General features: G+C 41.1%; 1 protein-coding gene across 3 annotated transcripts in view; it reads right to left on the minus strand.

Annotated features, from left to right (window-relative positions):
- The window catches only part of CTDSPL2 (CTD small phosphatase like 2), an 87,808-nt gene that overhangs the window by 19,327 nt on the left and 47,105 nt on the right, over positions 1–21,376 (minus strand). For all 3 annotated transcript variants that reach the window (XM_038420179.2, XM_038420178.2, XM_038420180.2), the window contains 6 exons: positions 19,002–19,140; positions 15,150–15,299; positions 14,465–14,680; positions 13,569–13,647; positions 13,160–13,271; positions 12,139–12,225 (listed from right to left, as the gene is read on the minus strand). In XM_038420179.2, the coding sequence (XP_038276107.1) occupies positions 12,139–12,225; positions 13,160–13,271; positions 13,569–13,647; positions 14,465–14,680; positions 15,150–15,299; positions 19,002–19,140 (783 nt within the window). The remainder of the gene's footprint in view (positions 1–12,138; positions 12,226–13,159; positions 13,272–13,568; positions 13,648–14,464; positions 14,681–15,149; positions 15,300–19,001; positions 19,141–21,376) is intronic.

A 21,376-nucleotide genomic window follows, 5' to 3' on the forward strand; every position in this document is an offset into this window, starting at 1 on the left:
CGAGCACTGGAGGAAGAAGTCAGGATGTTGAGGCCACTGGCCTGTCTGAGGCTCCCGACACCGAGCAGGCAGCCTGGGAAGGCTGGGTGAACCGCCAGGGGTTCCATGGTTACCAGGACGCTGGCCACTGTGCTTGGGGTCATGGGACAGGTTTCGATGCTGATGATGTAGGTGATAACGCAGGCACCGGAGGTTGCCCCACAGTTAGGGAGCCCTGCTGGGTGCTGGAGCTGTAGCCAGAGCAGTCACTATCCAGCGACCAGGATCTGGCGGAGTGGTGGATCTTATCTGATCGGTGCTCATCGCCGAGTCTGGAGACAGACCTGTCTGAGCGAGATGAACGTCTTGGTCAGGGCCTCGGGGACTGACGGTATTCAGCGGATCGGTGTTGGAAACCCGGCGATCTACGCTTTATGCTATCCGACTGGTACTGAGATATCGAGCAGGACCGGGAGCGATCACGTGCCAGGAGGAACTCCCCAAATGTGGCGATCCCCGTCTCAGAGACTGACAATGGCAATCCAGTGACTTCAATCCCTCAACTGGTCCCAGGATATGTACCGAGCTCTCTGCGATGCAGAGGTTGGTCTCAGTGCTCCTACCGGGGGGAGGGGGGAGGCATGCCTCAGTGGGTCTGTGCCAGGCTATCGTCGAGGTATGCCTCAAATCCTGCTGCTTGTGCCCAAGGTCCAGGGACCAAAGAGGGCTCCGCTGAGCCTGCCTATCTGAGGCATTACGGCTTTAGGCGGGCAAGTGGTGGCAGGACGTCCCACGCAATGGGGAACGGTACCGCTGGGGCGGGGACATACGAGGAGATCCCAAGGCGGGCTTACCCCAAGACCTGGGTACCGCTGGAGCCGGTGTGGGCAGCACCAGAAGCGTCACGATCTCCTGAGCTGCCTGCAGAGCCTCGGGCATCGATGGCATCTGGAGCTGACAGAGGCCTGTACCACTATCTGGAGTCATAGGCAAAGCATAGGATGGGCTACACTGCTTGTCTTGAGCTGGGGCCTGACTTCCTGAAGAGGGCATTGAGCTCACCCCCAGCCCTCTCTTTTCCCTTGCAGGAGGTTGGGGATCTTCCCCTTCCTGTTATCTTGGCTGGAGCCACAGAGGGGGACTGGTGCCGACTCATGGATGGCAACTTCGGAGCACTGTGCACCGATGCCGCGATGCTCGGTGCTGAGTCGGATTGTTGCTCCAATGCCGGAGTGAATGCTGACTCCATCAGGAGGGCCTTCAAGAGATTGTCCTGTTCCTTTTTTGTGCTGGGTTTGAAGGACTTACAAAGACAACACTTGTCGCTTATGTGCCCCTCACCCAAGGACCTACTATGAGGATCGCTGATGGGCATAAGCTGTTTGCAACGATTGCAGGGCTTAAAGCCTGGGGACGGGGCATGCCCCATTCCCCGGCTGAGTCCCGTTCGGGACTAACTAAGAGTTTGAGAACTACTATTAAGGGTAACTAATTCAACTACCAACTATATACAACTATATTACAGGTTTTCAAAGTTCGCAAGGACAGAGAACAAAACAATGCTAGCTGAAGCAGCAGATGTTCCAGCACCATCACTGGCGGCAAGAAGGAATTGAGGGTGGGGGGAACCAGCGGTGCCCCTTATACCGTGCCATGCGGACATCACTCCAGAGGACGCCAGAGACAGCCCCCTATGGATCCTACTGAGGGGAAAACTTCCAGCACTGGTGCATGTGGCAAGCACACACACCTAATACGGAATGGACATGAGCAAGCACTCAAAGAAGAACACATGAATCTGTGAAATTTGTAACAAGCTGGGTCACTCCCGAATTTGGCTTGTTAACCAAAAGCGGATTCATTAGGCACCTGACTAGACATTTCACACATTCACCACGATCAAACAGTTGCCTATAGGACTACAGCATTCTAGTATTGCTGGTTCCAGGTTAGATTAAACTGATTTTTAAATGTACATTAGATTTTAACACCCACCCACTCCCCAACCCCGCTGTCATGATGCTGGATCCTCCTCCCTCCCCATTTTGTCAGGGATGTTTTTAGTAAAAGTCAGGGATAGGTCATGATTTCCATGACTTTTTGATCTGTCCATGACTTTTACTAAAAATATCCATGAGAAAATCGTAGCCTTACTGATATGTATTCTCAACCTTACCTCCATATTAACATACCTTTCTCTAATGGTATATCTTCACTACCCGCCGGATCGGCGGGCAGCGATCGATCCAGCGAGGATCAATTTATCGCATCTAGTCTAGACGCGATAAATCGACCCCTGAGCGCTCTCCATCGACTCCTGTACTCCAGCGCCGTGAGAGGCGCAGGCAGAGTCGACAGGGGAGTGGCAGCAGTCAAGTCACCGCGGTCAGTCGATCTAAAGTACGTCGACTTCAGCTACGTTATTCATGTAGCTGAAGTTGTGCAACTTAGATCGATTCCCCCCCCCGTGTGTACACCAGGGTTAAGAATTTCCCTGTTTGTATTTAATTTAAAATTTCATAACCCAAAGAGAATGTTATCATGTGTTATTTCCAATTGTTTGAAGATATGAAGTATCAACCTTAAAAAAAAAAAAAAAACTTATGGTCAGTTCACTGGTGTGCTGAAACTCCTTTATGGCACTCTGCAGCAAGAGCATACTAGTCAGTTAAATTGCATTTACAGCTGCTTTGTTTCACCAGAGCATAGCAAAGCAATGGAGAGTATATCCCACTTTCCCCATTCTACAAATCTGCCCTTTCTTTTGTCATTCCCTACATATCCCTGTGCACACACGCCAAATGCCCCCTCCCTACTTTCTTCTACATTCTCCTTCATACAACCCAAGTTTCCCTCTCTCCCCTGCATCCCAAATTCCCTTGAACACACAAACGTGTACCCTTCCCACCTGCATCCCTTCACTGTCCTGCATACTCACACACCACTTTCTGCCCACCCTCTTTCACTGTCTACATTCCCTTGCACGTGCATGCACACATATAGTCTTGCCCCGCCCCGTCCTGTCCCACCCCATCCCCAACTCCGGCACTTTCTGCTGAATCTGGTGCACGATGTAGTTTTTGAAAAGAAATAGCTATGATTAATCATCATTTTTGCCATTACTTTCCATAACTGAGACAGAGAGATTTCCTCAGTTGCCCCAGACCACACTGAGTCAGTGGCAGAACGAAGATGAAAACTTATAAGCATACTAGACTAGACTGTTTCTTACTTGCATAATAAAATATTGTCTCAATGTAGAGAGGTATTAGCAGTGCCTCATGTTTTCAAAGTAGTAGGGTGTAGAGAGTAAGTTATAATCATAACAGGTAACGAACACAAGGCTTGATTGTGTAATCTGGTGTACAAGAGCAGGGAAAAAGATAACGACACAAGGAGCCTGACCTTGACGTGCCCTTGTTAAGGGACCAGGAACAATCCCAAGGGGAAATGCAGGCTCTGCTCCTGGCTAGCCCACTGGGGCACTAGATGCGTAAATTCTGTTTCAGAGTAGCAGCCGTGTTAGTCTGTATTCACAAAAAGAAAAGGAGTAGTTGTGGCACCTTAGAGACTAAGGTGGCTCCACTCCCACTGAGTGAAGAGGCAGGTATACCTGTTGAAAGGGTGGTGGAACTGTCCCTGCACTGTGCACTACCTGGAACCCCTGAGAGAGAACACCAGCTGACTAAATCAGGATTCCTTATGGGGTTCCTGCAGCGCTGCACCCATTCAGCTCGAGCCATGACTTAAAAGCCACAACATGGACCAGAAAAAAGAAAAGGAGGACTTGTGGCATCTTAGAGACTAACAAATTTATTTGAGCATAAGCTTTCGTGAGCTGCAGCTCACTTCATTGGATGCATCAGATGAAGTGAGCTGTAGCTCACGAAAGCTTATGCTCAAATAAATTTGCTTGTCTCTAAGGTGCCATAAGTACTCCTTTTCTTTTTTGCGGATACAGACTAACATGGCTGCTACTCTGAAACATGGACCAGAGCATTTTTGAAAATGTATACCAAAAGCTGTTAGACTTTAACTATTAGCCAATCTTTGTTGAGAAAACCAAAATTATTTGCAATTATAAGTGTTTCAAAATGTCGTCAAGTGGCTAATTTGGAAAAAGCATATAGCATTTATTTTATTTGATATACAGGATGAAACAAATTCTTCTAAAGGAAAAATAAATCAAATGAAGAGCTATGGAACTTAAGAAACTGCACTTTTTAAAGTGATTCTCAGAATGAGTAACCTATATTTTTAAGACAAAAATGATCAATTTACAAGCTTCAAAACTAGTAAGAATGAAAAAAGTAAACAGATATTTTAAAATAGTTTAATAATGATATCCAATAATTTCCAAGAGCAAAACAGAAAAATTAAACATGATCTGGTTAAGTTAGCTAGTTAATCTTCATTAAAGAAGTTATTTTGTTTTTTAATGAAAACCTTATGTTCTCTTAACTAGGAAATAGAGACATTAATGATCATAGGCTAAAATTTGTGCCATGTAGTTTTTTCCTATATATAGTCCATGTAACTGGGTACATCCGACCTCCATCCGTGAAAACAAGTACAACCCCCGCCCCCATGTTGTTTCCATATTGTTACTTTTTTTTAAAACAACAATGCCAGCAGCTCAACAACAATAAAATGTTTGTGCTGAAGAGGGGTAGAAACTGGTAAGGACATAAATTTTAGTTAAATTTCTAAGGAATTATTACAAACAAGAAGAGGAGGAGAAAATATTCTGTAATATTGTAAACACTTTGACGAAATCCCATAATTAGCTAGACAATCATTATGACTTTATCAAACCAGATGAACTAACTACTTATTTTTCCCTTCCTTCTTTCATGTCCCACAGAAATATCTGTCTGGTTACCCAGATATCAGATGATGATGACTTCTAGTAGCTGAAAGCAAATGTTGTTGCACAGATGTGAAAGTTTGGCCAAGTAATCCACCATCTGTACGGTCTCCCTCATACAGCCAGTGAAACCAGTGCATTCCATTTAGCTATAGCATAAGGGTCGTTATTGGCTCAGTTACCTCTGATGTCACAACGGTCTGAGACTCTTGGCATGGCATAGATACATGCCTTGCTTTCACATGGATGTAATTTGTAAAGTCAAATGGCTGAGAACTTTAAAACTGGATGGTAACCTGGTGACATTCTAAACAAAAAGAGCTCTCAACCATATTTGTAGCTGTTTCCACTGCTTCACACTTACTCAATAGACATTGTAGGCTTCCGAATGACACACAGAGTGACAATTCAGGAACCTTAGATAAGCAGCAGCAACCTAGCCAAATAAACAGTCTTGACCTGTATTTTAATGCTATTTTACTAAAGGAAGAATTTCAGAGTAGCAGCCGTGTTAGTCTGTATTCGCAAAAAGAAAAGGAGTACCCGTGGCACCTTAGAGACTAACAAATTTATTAGAGCATAAGCTTTCGTGAGCTACAGCTCACTTCATCGGATGCATTTGGTGGAAAAAGCAGAGGAGAGATTTACACACACACACACACACACACACACACACACACAGAGAGAGAGAACATGAAACAATAGGTTTATCATACACACTGTAAGGAGAGTGATCACTTAAGATAAGCCATCACCAGCAGCAGGGGGGGGGGAAAGGAGGAAAACCTTTCATGGTGACAGGCAAGGTAGGCTAATTCCAGCAGTTAACAAGAATATCAGAGGAACAGTGGGGGGTGGGGTGGGAGGGAGAAATACCATGGGGAAATAGAAAAGGAGTACTTGTGGCACCTTAGAGACTAACAAATTTATTAGAGCATAAGCTTTCGTGAGCTACAGCTCACTTCATCGGATGCATTTGGTGGAAAAAACAGAGGAGAGATTTATATACACACACACAGAGAACATGAAACAATGGGTTTATCATACACACTACTCCTTTTCTTTTTGCGAATACAGACTAACACGGCTGCTACTCTGAAACATGGGGAAATAGTTTTACTTTGTGTAATGACTCATCCATTCCCAGTCTCTATTCAAGCCTAACTTAATTGTATCCAGTTTGAAAATTAATTCCAATTCAGCAGTCTCTCGTTGGAGTCTGTTTTTGAAGCTTTTTTGTTGAAGGATAGCCACTCTTAGGTCTGTGATCGAGTGACCAGAGAGATTGAAGTGTTCTCCAACTGGTTTTTGAATGTTATAATTCTTGATGTCTGATTTGTGTCCATTCATTCTTTTACGTAGAGACTGTCCAGTTTGGCCAATGTACATGGCAGAGGGGCATTGCTGGCACATGATGGCATATATCACATTGGTAGATGCGCAGGTGAACGAGCCTCTCATAGTGTGGCTGATGTGATTAGGCCCTATGATGGTATCCCCTGAATAGATATGTGGACAGAGTTGGCAACGGGCTTTGTGGCAAGGATAGGTTCCTGGGTTAGTGGTTCTGTTGTGTGGTGTGTGGTTGCTGGTGAGTATTTGCTTCAGATTGGGGGGCTGTCTGTAAGCAAGGACTGGTCTGTCTCCCAAGATCTGAGAGAGCGATGGCTCGTCCTTCAGGATAGGTTGTAGATCCTTGATGATGCGTTGGAGAGGTTTTAGTTGGGGGCTGAAGGTGATGGCTAGTGGCGTTCTGTTGTTTTCTTTGTTGGGCCTGTCCTGTAGTAGGTGACTTCTGGGTACTCTTCTGGCTCTGTCAATCTGTTTCTTCACTTCAGCAGGTGGGTACTGTAGTTGTAGGAATGCATGATAGAGATCTTGTAGGTGTTTGTCTCTGTCTGAGGGGTTGGAGCAAATGCGGTTATATCGTAGCGCTTGGCTGTAGACAATGGATCGAGTGGTATGATCTGGATGAAAGCTAGAGGCATGTAGGTAGGAATAGCGGTCAGTAGGTTTCCGATATAGGGTGGTGTTTATGTGACCATCGCTTATTAGCACCGTAGTGTCCAGGAAGCGGATCTCTTGTGTGGACTGGTCCAGGCTGAGGTTGATGGTGGGATGGAAATTGTTGAAATCATGGTGGAATTCCTCAAGAGCTTCTTTTCCATGGGTCCAGATGATGAAAATGTCATCAATGTAGCGCAAATAGAGTAGGGGCATTAGGGGACGAGAGCTGAGGAAGCGTTGTTCTAAGTCAGCCATAAAAATGTTGGCATACTGTGGGGCCATGCGGGTACCCATCGCAGTGCCGCTGATTTGAAGGTATACATTGTCACCAAATGTGAAATAGTTATGGGTCAGGACAAAGTCACAAAGTTCAGCCACCAGGTTAGCCGTGACAGTATCGGGGATACTGTTCCTGACGGCTTGTAGTCCATCTTTGTGTGGAATGTTGGTGTAGAGGGCTTCTACATCTCAAAACTGGATACTCTCATAAAGAACCAACCTTCCACACAAAGATGGACTACAAGCCGTCAGGAACAGTATCCCCGATACTGTCACGGCTAACCTGGTGGCTGAACTTTGTGACTTTGTCCTGACCCATAACTATTTCACATTTGGTGACAATGTATACCTTCAAATCAGCGGCACTGCGATGGGTACCCGCATGGCCCCACAGTATGCCAACATTTTTATGGCTGACTTAGAACAACGCTTCCTCAGCTCTCGTCCCCTAATGCCCCTACTCTATTTGCGCTACATTGATGACATCTTCATCATCTGGACCCATGGAAAAGAAGCTCTTGAGGAATTCCACCATGATTTCAACAATTTCCATCCCACCATCAACCTCAGCCTGGACCAGTCCACACAAGAGATCCACTTCCTGGACACTACGGTGCTAATAAGCGATGGTCACATAAACACCACCCTATATCGGAAACCTACTGACCGCTATTCCTACCTACATGCCTCTAGCTTTCATCCAGATCATACCACTCGATCCATTGTCTACAGCCAAGCGCTACGATATAACCGCATTTGCTCCAACCCCTCAGACAGAGACAAACACCTACAAGATCTCTATCATGCATTCCTACAACTACAGTACCCACCTGCTGAAGTGAAGAAACAGATTGACAGAGCCAGAAGAGTACCCAGAAGTCACCTACTACAGGACAGGCCCAACAAAGAAAACAACAGAACGCCACTAGCCATCACCTTCAGCCCCCAACTAAAACCTCTCCAACGCATCATCAAGGATCTACAACCTATCCTGAAGGACGACCCATCACTCTCACAGATCTTGGGAGACAGACCAGTCCTTGCTTACAGACAGCCCCCCAATCTGAAGCAAATACTCACCAGCAACCACACACCACACAACACAACCACTAACCCAGGAACCTATCCTTGCCACAAAGCCCGTTGCCAACTCTGTCCACATATCTATTCAGGGGATACCATCATAGGGCCTAATCACATCAGCCACACTATGAGAGGCTCGTTCACCTGCGCATCTACCAATGTGATATATGCCATCATGTGCCAGCAATGCCCCTCTGCCATGTACATTGGCCAAACTGGACAGTCTCTACGTAAAAGAATAAATGGACACAAATCAGACGTCAAGAATTATGACATTCAAAAACCAGTTGGAGAACACTTCAATCTCTCTGGTCACTCGATCACAGACCTAAGAGTGGCTATCCTTCAACAAAAAAGCTTCAAAAACAGACTCCAAGGAGAGACTGCTGAGTTGGAATTAATTTTCAAATTGGATACAATTAACTTAGGCTTGAATAGAGACTGGGAATGGATGAGTCATTACACAAAGCAAAACTATTTCCCCATGGTATTTCTCCCTCCCACCCCACCCCCCATTGTTCCTCTGATATTCTTGTTAACTGCTGGAATTAGCCTACCTTGCTTGTCACCATGAAAGGTTTCCCCCCCCCCCCCCGCTGCTGGTGATGGCTTATCTTAAGTGATCACTCTCCTTACAGTGTGTATGATAAACCCATTGTTTCATGTTCTCTGTGTGTGTGTGTATAAATCTCTCCTCTGCTTTTTTCACCAAATGCATCCGATGAAGTGAGCTGTAGCTCACGAAAGCTTATGCTCTAATAAATTTGTTAGTCTCTAAGGTGCCACGGGTACGCCTTTTCTTTTTAAAGTAAGAATGTAACAGGAGCAGAACTCCGGATGTGTATTTCCTATTAAATTAGATGTCCACCACTCTGCAGTGCTTTAGGGATCTTTTTCCTCTGTCCTTGAAAGAAATGCTGAGGAGTTATAGGTCAATGAAGTTCAGCAGCTCTGGATTTGCAACTAGACTCATCTTACCCAACCGTAAGAGACTCAAGATGAAGATCATCATATAAAGGAACAGAAACAGCAGGTTCTTAATTGATTGTGGCTCTCCAGATGAGAAAAACAGTTCTAAAAGTCCAATTAGATCGAGGCTAAGAGGTCCCAATCTGATCGTAGCTTTCTTTGTGGGTGTCTACCACAGACTGAAGCCTGAACAACTGATCCAAAGGCTGCTGATTTTGTTGCTCTTTTAGAGAAACTACTGGAATAGCATTTCACCAGAAGGGGAATGAAAATTCTCAGATACCCCTGCCACATCCTATCATAGTAATGAGTTGAACAATCCAGTTATGTTTGGCTGCAGTGGAGTAGAATATGTGAAATGTCTTTTGATCAGCTACTATTGGGCTATGTAGCTGAAACAGGAAGACCAGTGAGACTCTTGAGCCCAAGAAATGAGTGAACAGAAAGAAATCTCTTGACTGGGTAAGGCCTACTTGTAAAGGGAAGATATTCTCTGGATGGAGGAGGGAGCAAGATGACCTAGTGTCTAGGATTCGTGGCTCTGCAGCACAAACTAAATACAGTGCAAACCTCTTAACCAAGTAACAAAAGGGAGTGCCTGACACAAAGTGCTAACACATTATAAAATAAATTCATACACTAGTACTAAAGAATTAAACATTTACTCTTGTTCTCCAGAGACAGAAGTATTGTAGCATTCAATATATACTATATTTATAATCACTTCATTCCTGCAGCATTGTTGGCCAGTTTTAGAATATACTTCAAAGTAAGCTGCTTGCTCATCCACCCTCCCACTGCTGCAAAAGTATTGGTTCATGGCCTTCAGTTAGGTGGAGAATTCATAATGGTATGAAGCCCAGATCTCCATTTGCATAATTATTAGTGAAACTGGGTGTGAGAGAATGGAGAAATCCTGTAGGAAAAGAAGTACTGAGCTAAGTTTTACTCTTTCTTAAAAAAAGATTTAAGCATGTTTTTGATCATTAATTTCATAGTATTTCTTAAAGAGTCTAACTGAAGGTATTAAATGTTCAGAGACTAATAGAAAACATTTTCACAAACTGATTTTCCATGTCAGGTATTGTTTTCAATGAGCTACACTGTATTGTAGTTTATAAACACATAACAGTATTTTCTTACCTAATAATTTGTCTTCAACTTTTGCTCAGACATTTACTTCCTCCTTGCCAGCAGGAGGAGACAACACCAGTGAAAGCTTAAATGACACTCTATGAGCGAGTTTGGAGATCTGAAATTCAGATGGGCCTATTGCACAGGAGATGACCAAATTGATAATTGAAAGAATCACTTTTCAAAAGCAGATGAAATAGCTAGCTATTGTCTACAATACAAAGCTAAGAATGTATGTAATATTAACCAGTTTCTGTTCAGCAATTATCTGAATTTTACAGTTATAACTAAATTCTTAACAGTTTAGTCTCCTGCTTATTATCCCTCACGTAGCAAGAGGTGAATGTTTTCTGGGTTGCCATGTCTGGTATATAAGCACCTCAATAAAATAAACAGATGGGCAAGAATCCTAAAACAACATACTTGATGTAGATACAGGCTGTCCTTATCAAGTCTACTTTGTGAAGATACTGCTCCTTTGCGATTCTAAGCTTGGGAGATAACTAAGGTATAATAGATGAAACTGCATCATCATCTTATTGGATAAAAACAGGTACAGGTTTACGTACAATGTTATTAAATACAGATACAGAAACCTTGTAAGATAGTTTTTTCATTGACTTAAATTTCCTTTTGATTAGACCCTAAGCTGGCTCTCAGCTACACTCAATAAAACACACCGTCACCAAAAGAGCATAGTTACAGCCAGAAATACTCAAATCATACTGAGATCCTCAGAGAGGGAAGGAAAAAAAAACAGGCTTTAATCTATTTGCCCCCAAAGAATTAATCTGAAGCTTCCTTTCCAGCTCATCCAGGAGGAAACTGAGAATGGCAGTCACCAAATAGGAGACAAGTTAAGAAACCCATTAAAAAAATTATTTTAGTTTCAAAATTCCAAGGGGTTTTATATGCAACAATGAAGAAAAACATTTTTAAAATTAGGAAAAATACCTGGACAAGTGTCCTTTTAAGGTGCCTGTTGACTGGCTCATTCTCCAAAGATACTACAGAGGGGTCCAATATCGTGCGAACTACATGGAGGGGAAGCTGTTGCCTCTCCCAGGTACATCACACAAAAGGACCTGAGAACAACAGCCTGGGTCAGTGCAGCATCTTTGGCAGTTGCTGGAACAGATCTCCTCTTTCCCATGCTTGTTCCTCTATGGTATGTCAATGTAAAACATATAAAGCTAATAATACTGCCTGAAGCAGGAAAAATGACTAGCAGTTTCCACAAGACAATCTAAAGTAACTGTAATCACCAAGTAGAATCTAGCTGTGGTGGAAGAGGTGGAAACGTTACTGGCAAAGGCTATGCAAGACTAAGTGTGCTAGATAGAAGCTAGTTAACTTCAGGCTCTGGAGATTAGCCTTTTTCACAGTAAGAAATGATCAACCAGCACGAATTGGTTTCCCCAGGCAGGGAAGAAAGTTAACAGTTTGTGGCAAACTATTACATGGGAAATGATACTGCCTGAACTTTCAATGTTCCTGCCTCCATCTGCTGGTAAGGAGAAAGGCTGCTATAGAATACTGCTGCTAAAAAGAATATTTACATTTTTTTCTAACCATTGTTGACATTTTTACTAGTAATCATCATTAGCACGCTGTAGTAATAAAAAGTACTCCACAATACTTTAATACATGACCACTGCCTAACAAAATTTCAAATCAACATATAACTCAAATGGCTGTTTAGATGCCAATCAATGTTTATATCTCTCCTGAGAAGAAGATATTACATTGGCATAATAATTTTCTCTCTTTATCTATTAAACAAACAAAAAAGTATATTTTTTCTATATATTTCTAATTACCTGGTAAATGACATCTTGGAAAAGCACTGGAAAAGTGAGTGCAGCATCTTCTAGCTCATTTAGACTACAATGCACTAATGTTTCATCCTAGAAAAAATAAAATAAAAAGATCATACTAAATTAAGATGCTTTTGTGACAGGACTGTTGAAAAGGACTATTTGCTTCTTTATGTTCTTTTGGAAGGGAAATATACTCTATAATTCAGTCTGGTCAATTTAATTTTTAATGTACTGCTATTAAGGTTTGAAAGACTGCTATTAGTATATTATACAATTCATTAATGTTGCAAATCTGAAAGAATCTCATTTGTAACCGTGGCATTTACACAGTGCTTATAATGTCGATCTCAACTTTAGCTGTTATATAATGAGTCTTCCTAGAGTTATTTGTTTTTTCCCCCATTTCATTAAAAAAATTAGACTTCTTTATTCATTAAATGACAACTATATATAGCCAGTGACAGAATTATCCAGTAACAATTGCTCAAATAAAATAAAATGGATCAACAGAGGGTGAAAACAAATAGTTCTAAAGAGAAGCATGCTTTCTCGAGAGAAAAGTTCTCTCAGATTTAAGGGAATCTCACTGGGAGATGCATCCTTTTGTAAGTATTTGATCAAATACAGGTGATGCTGAATTTTCTCCTTGATTATATCTGATTTTCTCCACTACTCCTTTGGGAAAGTCCTCTGGAGGGTCAGCTAACTTTTGTTCATGAAAATTTTAAAAAAAAATTGAAATGTTTAAGAAAAATGTTGAATCATGCAACAAATGCAGTGAATTTTCCATTCTTGTTACTCAGTGACAGTTTCTCAAAATTATTTCTTTATACTCTGTGTCTTTTAAATTGAAATTTTTTAAACCTTTTTGAATAATTTATAGTCTTTCAACATGTGCATTTAATAAGGTCTCTTTTTAACAATGGGAGCATCATGTTCCCAATGTGTCCAATATGCAAAATAAGTGGAACATAAATTCACTCTTCCCCAACTACTACCTTATGTCTATATGCATATTTACCAGGTCTAGAACTAAAGAGAATTCTGGTGTGCTTCTTGTTTTCAGTGGAAGAGCTGGCTTCCTATTAAGTTGTTCTTCAGTTAGTGGTGGAACATGTTTGATGAAATAATATCTAAAAAGGAAAGAGAATTTGTAATGTAACTATATTCACATTACCTTAATTGACAATGCAGTAAGTCAACTAAAGTAATTTAAAGTAATTAAGACAAAATAAGAAATAATTTAAACTGAATATAACAAGCCATGAACAGTCATAATATACTAGTTTTACAATTAGCAGTTTTCAAATAGAGTTCACCACAGCAAGCAAGTTCTAAACATGACAAAGCACTTGCTCAAATAAAAGGTTTTTTTAATCCAATGCCCAAAATTATAAAAGTAATGTTTCAGTAAAAATATTAACACTTACGGATCAAAGACTTCCCAGTCTTCTTCATAGGTGGCTTCCGCATGAGCTGATGAATAACCACTGTCTGGAGATACTGGTGCTAAAATTCAATGGAAAAAACACAAAACAAAACAAAAAACCCCACAAGAGCTAGTCTTATTAGTGCAGTTTTAAAATGTGAAAATTTTGCACTTAATGCGCAAGTCTTCCTAACAGCGTGAAAATTCTCCACCTTCTTCTCCTCACCTCAGCCCTACATCTTGTACGGTGAAATTCACCTCCCAGCAGTGAACCCACACAAAGCTACGCTCTACTTAAATACAAGTTTTGTGAAACTTTAAAGTGAGACTTAAATAGTGCATAGGCTTGTGATGGCCATGTGCACAATGATAAATTTAATGTTTTAAGAATTTTCATCCAAAAAGAACATGATGATTCTCTCGAAGGAAACACTGTAAATTAAGGAGGGACCTACATAAATCTGTCATTTGTCTATGTTATTTTGGTAACAACCACCAAAGGATTGGGAACTTTTTTTTGGTGATGGGCATTTCAAGAGTTTACATTTTATTTTAATACATTTGGCATTAAACATATTGACTCAGAAAATCTGACACCTGGAATCACAATATTCATTTGAATTAGGCTTTATTTTAATTTGGAAGTCAATTGAGTCACACCAGGAATGGATTTGGCCTGAGAAGTTTACAATGAGATTCTATTTTTGGCGAATAACAAAGTTCGTTTCCCAGGCTACTGCTCACGAAAATCAGCATGCAAGTAAACACTTTGCAGAATCTTTGTTTATATAAAATACAGGAACACGCCGGGCTAGAAAGCTTCTACTCAAATGTGCAAACACATTTTTATTATTGCACATTTAACTTAAGAGTACCAGGAAAATGCAAGTTTCTTACCTGTAAGTGGTGGTAGATCACGATCAGTTGTTTCCTCCACTTCTTCCAAACCATTGTTGATAGTAGATCTAACTTGCACTGCTTGGCTAGTGTAAATTGCTCCATTGGTCGATGTTGCAGTACTGGTAGTGATCTCATCCACCTGTTCCATATCAAGCTGTTTGACTATTTCTTCAGCTTCAACAGCTTGCCCAGGGGAATCTGATCCTGATGTTCCTGAAATGAGGTTTCAGTACAATCATTATCCTAACACTGAATTACTTCACAGAGTATTAATATTCGTAGATGCAGAGATGTGTTCTGGAATAACTGAAGATGTCCCTAATTTAATTCATGATATTAAAATACAAACCAAAAGTGGGTGGAGAAAGAGAAATCCATTTTGGATAGGGTGAAAAATACCAAATTAGTTTCTTACACCTTGTAAATCAAAGCGAAGAGTTAGACATATACAACTAGAAAACAAATATGTTAATGCAACTAAGCCCATGCCTCCTCTTATATAGCTCAAGCAACCCTTCTAATAGTTAGGCACAGTTTTCTTTATGGCAACTGTGGCTCTTGCTCTGCAGGTCAGCAAGAAGGATCATCTGTTGCATTAGAGGTCTAAACAACTTTAAAGAAAATATGAACTATACTTAGCTTTTATGTTAATATATATTATGTAGCTTTAGATAATAATTACCATTTTTATTTGCTGGTGAGAAAAAATTGAAAACAGGAGAAAATATGGTCCCCAATAATGTAGTCCGGGGCGGACTGCCAGTGGCAGGATTATCTTCTAATTTTCCATTTTGCTTTACATGTTGGTTTGTCATTTCATAACTTCCAGCTTCTGTAAAAGAAAAGGAAAAAAAAAACTGCAATGGACTGATTTTATTCCTCATATCTACTTGCGCTCTTTTCTTGTTGTAATTTTTATTATATGAGCTACAGTGAATTTTCCTCATTCTCCACCACTGGTCAAATAAGCTGACATACGAATTTTACTAAAAAAGAACCATCACTTGCTGAAAATTACATATCTCACCATCAAAAATAACCTCAGTTTTCTAAATAAGGATTCTTTAAATAAGGAATCAAAATTAGCAAGAATCAGTTATTATAAAGAGAAAAAAAGTTAAAATTAATGAGTAGAAATTTATAAAATACTTTATTTAAACATTTAGCAATCAATCCTGCAAGGTGCAGAATGCCTCCTGCAAGGTGCTGGGCACCTTCAGTGCCCACTGATTCCAGTGTCAACAGGTTTCAGAGTAGCAGCCGTGTTAGTCTGTATTCGCAAAAAGAAAAGGAGTACTTGTGGCACTTCATCGGATGAAGTGAGCTGTAGCTCACAAAAGCTTATGCTCTAATAAATTTGTTAGTCTCTAAAGTGTCAACAGGACTCCAATGGATATTGAGTATGTTTGTCACCTCCCAGGATCAAGCTCTTACTTAGCTATTCTGTATGCCATTTTTGATTCTCTAGTAAAATACTAGAACTTTTCTTCGTAACCACAGATACTAACAATCATGGAACATAATTAAGCAAATCTCAGTTTTAATTAACAATTGAGTAAGGCTTTTTATTAATGTGTGTGTATTATCATGTGCATCCCAGAGCTGAAAAGTGCCAGCTCAGAACTGGTTTAGGTAAGAGCTAAAAAATAAAGTGGTTTCATTCTGATGCTGAAACAAACTACTGACTTACCTTACAGTAACCGGAGTTCTTTGAGATGCCTTTGTGTACACAGATTCCACCGCAGGTATGTGTGCCTCATACATGCGAATTTGGAATCTTTCAGCCAGCAGTATCCGTCAGAGCTGCATGTGCGCCTTGGATGCCCTCACGCCCCCTACAACCAGGGTATTAAGGGTGGAGCAGCTGCAACCACCATTTAGTTCCTTCACTAATATTGAATATCCATGTAAGGATTCCAATCCAACTGGAAAGTAGAGCAGACCCTGGGTTCCATGTGGACAAAGGCATCTTGAAGAACTCCAGTTACTGTAACATAAATAACTTCTGCTTTGAGCATTTGTCCACATGGAACCCACTATAGGTGGCTGACAAGCAGTTACCCCTTAAGAAAACAGGAATCTTATCTAAATGACTGAGACACCTCTGCCCAAGAGGGCATCTGATCTAGAAACTGTCACAGCAGAGTAGCGATTGATGAATATATGAACCAAATTCCAAGTAGCTGCTCTACCAAATCTCAGAAACAGGTACTCTCCAAAACAAGCTACAGATGCTGACTTATTGCGCCCTGACTCGATAAGGAAGGGGTAGTTTGTTTAATGAACAGGAAATCTGAACACAGTCCACTACCGTATAGAGTCTCTGATATGACAAAGTTGGCCCCTTTATATGTGACTTTTGGTAACAAATCTGTGTAGCCAATTTACAGAATGGCTTTGTCCTGGATAAATAAAAAGGTATAGCCCTAGAAACATCCAGCACATGGACTTTAATCTCTATAAGAAAGTCATGATATTTAGGAAAAAATATTGGTAAGCATATGAACTGGTTCATATGGAATTCTAAAACCACATTTGGTAAACATTTCTGATCCAGCTTGAAAGCGACTCTGTCCTTATGAAACCCAGCATATGGAGAGCCAGTCATCACAGCCTGTATTTCACTCACTGTGAGAGCTGATGTGATGGCTATCAAAAACATTGTCTTAATGGAAGTGATATAAAGAACATGATGACATGCATTCAAAAAGATGCAAGTCCTAGATAGGGAAAAGCTCCATAACTGGTGGAAATGCATGAATCAGGCCAATAAAAAATTTAGACACACTGGGTCAGAGAAAATCAAACGACCTGCCTCTAGCAGGAGATATGCTGATAGAGCAACGAAATGAACTCTAACAGAACTAAATAAGAATCCAGAGTGTTTCAAAGACAATAATAGTCCATTATATTCTGAACAGAAGAGTCCAAGTGGTGAACATGACTCCACTACGAGAAGCATTTCCATTTAACTAGGTATGTCTTTCTGTTTGGAAACAAGACAACCATTGAATACCAGAACACCATCACCTGAGTCTTTGAAAAGGGTAGGGAAAAATCATAATTCCCTAGCAGACATTTATTTGATCTGTTCACCAAAGGACAGCACATTTTAAGAAACTTCTACAGGTAAATCCATGTTGCATCTGAATGGCTGGTCACAGCCAACCTCGCAGCCATCAATGCAAGCTGCCCTGAGAGAGAGAAACAAGGAAGGTAGGAGGACAAAGGGAATCTGAGATACCAAAAAAGGGGGGGAGAAGGGGAAGTAGTAAGAACAGGGACAAGGACGATGAAACACAACTACAAAAATGAACAGTTTTCCTCAACCTATGTATTATCAGCTCAATCCAAAGACCATTAAAGTAATTTCATTTTGGGACACTGGTGACAAACAGACTATTCTGGTCTAAAATAGGATTCATGGTTTAGGTCATTATCACCAGTTTCCAATGATGGAATTATTGCTTTACTAGGTAATTAAGAACACATTATTCTTTATACAACTATTTTTCTTGTCAAATATAAGAACTTGTACTCAATTGATGTAAAATAATGAGTTCATTACGAAAATTTTGCACTGAGTAATCCCTACATTCTCTGAAAATAGAACATTCCTTTGTTACTGCACCAGACAAGTCATGGCTAGTTAGAAAATCGCTTGAAAGCTGCAGTCTGATCAGCTGACAAAGAATTCCAAGTCATGTAATTATCTCAATAAACACCCAAGTTGAAAATAGAAAGTCTATCTATCAACCAGATCACTAAGCTATTCAACAACCCTTAAAAAGATTTCAAAATGTTTTAAATAATCCAAAAAACCAGACACTTCTGGGTTTGCTTTTCAATAAAGCGGGGCGGGGGGGGATTTTAAGTTATGAGTTCAGTGGGAAATCTGTTTAAAGTTGGAAGTCTGACTCTATGGAGTAGGTTAGGGCTAGAACATCAGAGGTGGTTAAGGAAGTTAAAATAAGAATATGAATATAAATTTTACATTTTAAAATTGTCATTGCTACAAGTACAGAATAGTACATGCCTGTGTGTAAGAATTTTGTGAAAGAATTTCATTTCTTGCACTTATTTGACCAAGTCCCTTCAGCACCTGCAAAGTGGAATGATTCTTATACAAATTACCTCTTAAGGAATGACATTTCACTTGTTGTAAAACACTGTGAAGATGAGCAATTTCAGATAACAAAGTATTCCTATTGCCTTTCTAAGTGGAAATTACTATGGCTAAATAGTTCCAAGATATGTGGTGGTTTTCCCATAACTGAATGGTTCTTAAAAAGAAAAATCATTTTCATCAGATTGTTTCTCAGTCTCATCCACGCCGTATACTTACAATTACTCTCCAGGAAAGAACACTTCAGATACTGTGAGTCCAACTCTGCTCCCACTGACGTTAATGGCAAAATTTGCATTTACTCCAACAGGGCAGAGTCAAGCCCTGTATTAATATGTCACCATACAAGTATTAGATCTTGACCCTCTAACTCTGTCCTATTAATATAGGAATGGAATATTTACAAACCTCCATTTACTTGACTTTTCCGCCTTACTCGAGAGATCTGTTTGTTAGGCTTTTCTCCTGTTCGAGGTGTGGAAGTAATCAAGCTGTTATCTATATCACGTTCAATTCTACTTCTCTTTGCAGGATTTTCTCTCTCTTCCTTAAAACAGAAAAGGAAAAACACACTGAATAGTGTCTTTTTTTCCACTAAATACACCAGAAAATTCTAACACCAGAAGATTTCATAGGGGAGACCAGCTTTTCTCAAATAGGGGGTCCTGACCCAAAAGGAGTTGCAGAGTGGGTTGCAAGATTATTTTAGAGGGGTCGCGGTATTTCCACCTTTACTTCTATGCTGCCTTCAGAGCTGGACAGCCGGACAGTGGCGGCTGTTGGCAGGGCACCCAGCTCTGAGGGTAGCACCCCGGCACCAGCAGTGCAGAAGTAAGGGTAGCAATACCATATCATGCCACCCTTACTCCTGCACTGCTGCCTTCAGAGCTGGGAGGCTGCTTCCTGAGGGCCAAGCTCTGCAGGCAGCAGCACAGAAGTAAGGTGGCAATACCGTACCATACCAGCAGCAGTGCAGAAGTAAGGGTAACAGTACTACAACCCCTCCCCACAACTCCTCTTTGGGTCAGGACCCCTACAATTACAATACCGCGAAATTTCAGATTTAAATAGCTAAAATCATTACATTTATGATTTTTAAATTCCTATCACAGTGAAATTGACGAAAATGGACCATGAATTTGGTAGGGCCCTATCCATGAATTTTAATAGAATGTTAAATCTGAAACCTAAAGATGACAATCTGCAGCATACTGAAACTATAAGGTGGACTATAAGGTGAACAGAAAGGTGGCTAGATTGTTGGGCTCAACGGGTAGTGATCAATGGCCCCATGTCTAGTTGGCAGCCAGTATCAAGTGGAGTGCCCCAAGAATCGGTCCTGGGGACCGAGTGGCAACAGTTCTGCAGAAAAGGACCTAGGGGTTACAGTGGATGAGAAGCTGGATATGAGTCAACAGTGTGCCCTTGTTGCCAAAAAGGCTAACAGCATTTTGGGCTGTATAAGTAGGGGCATTGACAGCAGATTGAGGGACGTGATCGTTCTCCTCTATTCGACTTTGGTGAGGCCTCATCTGAAGTACTGTGTCCAGTTTTGGGCCCCACACTATAAGGAGGATGTGGAAAAATTGAAAAGAGTCCAGGAGAGGGCAACAAAAATGATTAGGTGGCTGGAGCACATGACTTATAAGGAGAGGCTGAGGGAACAGGGATTGTTTAGTTTGCAGAAGAGAAGAATGAGGGGGGATTTGATAGCTGCTTTCAACTACCTGAAGGGGGGTTCCAAAGAGGATAGATCTAGACTGTTCTTAGTGGTACCAGATGACAGAACAAGGAGTAATGGTCTCAAGTTGCAGTGGGAGAGGTTTAGGTTGGATGTCAGGAAAACCTTTTTCACTAGGAGGATGGTGAAGCACTGGAATGGGTTACCTAGGGAGGTGGTGGAATCTCCTTCCTTAGAGGTTTTCAAGGTCAGGCTTGACAAAGCCCTGGCTGGGATGATTTAGTTGGAGACTGGTCTTGCTTTGAGCAGGGAGTTGGACTAGATGACTTCCTGAGGTCCCTTCCAACCCTGATATTTTATGATTCTATGAAAACTCAAATTGTGTGGATATTATCAAATAAACTGAATTTGATATCAAAACAAACAACACAGAGGATACTGTACCATTCATTTTTCTTTTTTATATTTAGTTAAAATCCTCAATATAAAAAATGCACCTGGAACTGCTGCAGAATTTCCAGAGAGCCACAGAATCTGTCTTCCCCCCCAAATAATATAATGCTGGATACACATAACTTGCAGAACACAGAATTAAAACTTGGCAAAGAAATAACTGAAATTTCAAAACTAAAAAGGCCTCATTTTGCCCAACAAAGGCCTTAGACTATTTTACAATACAGGAGTACTGCACCTCATTGGTCCCACAAGCCTCCCACTAAAAATAACTGGGAGTTCCTGTGAGCTCCTGCTTTCTCCAATGGACAGCACTGTATATGTACAGGCAAACTCTAAATCTTTGAGAAATACAACTGCAGAGATTGAGAAACTAGATGGCTCATGGACTGGAAAAAGGAACGTAAGGCCTTTTACCTTCTAGGTCACTAGTTCAAATTTAGCTCAGGTAAGAATGACAGAAAGCCATTACTACCTAGAGGCTGTTCAGTGGCCTAAGTGAAAAGCATTGGTGTTCTCATTCCAGTTCCTAGTGGACAGATACAGAATCATCACAAAAAACACTATCATGACTGGAACCTAGTGGAACTCCTATTGATAGAAGGAGAGAGGGAGAGAACTGAATGAGCATGGAGACTGAACTACCCTT

This window comes from Dermochelys coriacea, chromosome 10 (assembly GCF_009764565.3).
Source record: "Dermochelys coriacea isolate rDerCor1 chromosome 10, rDerCor1.pri.v4, whole genome shotgun sequence".
NCBI lineage: Eukaryota > Metazoa > Chordata > Testudines > Dermochelyidae > Dermochelys > Dermochelys coriacea.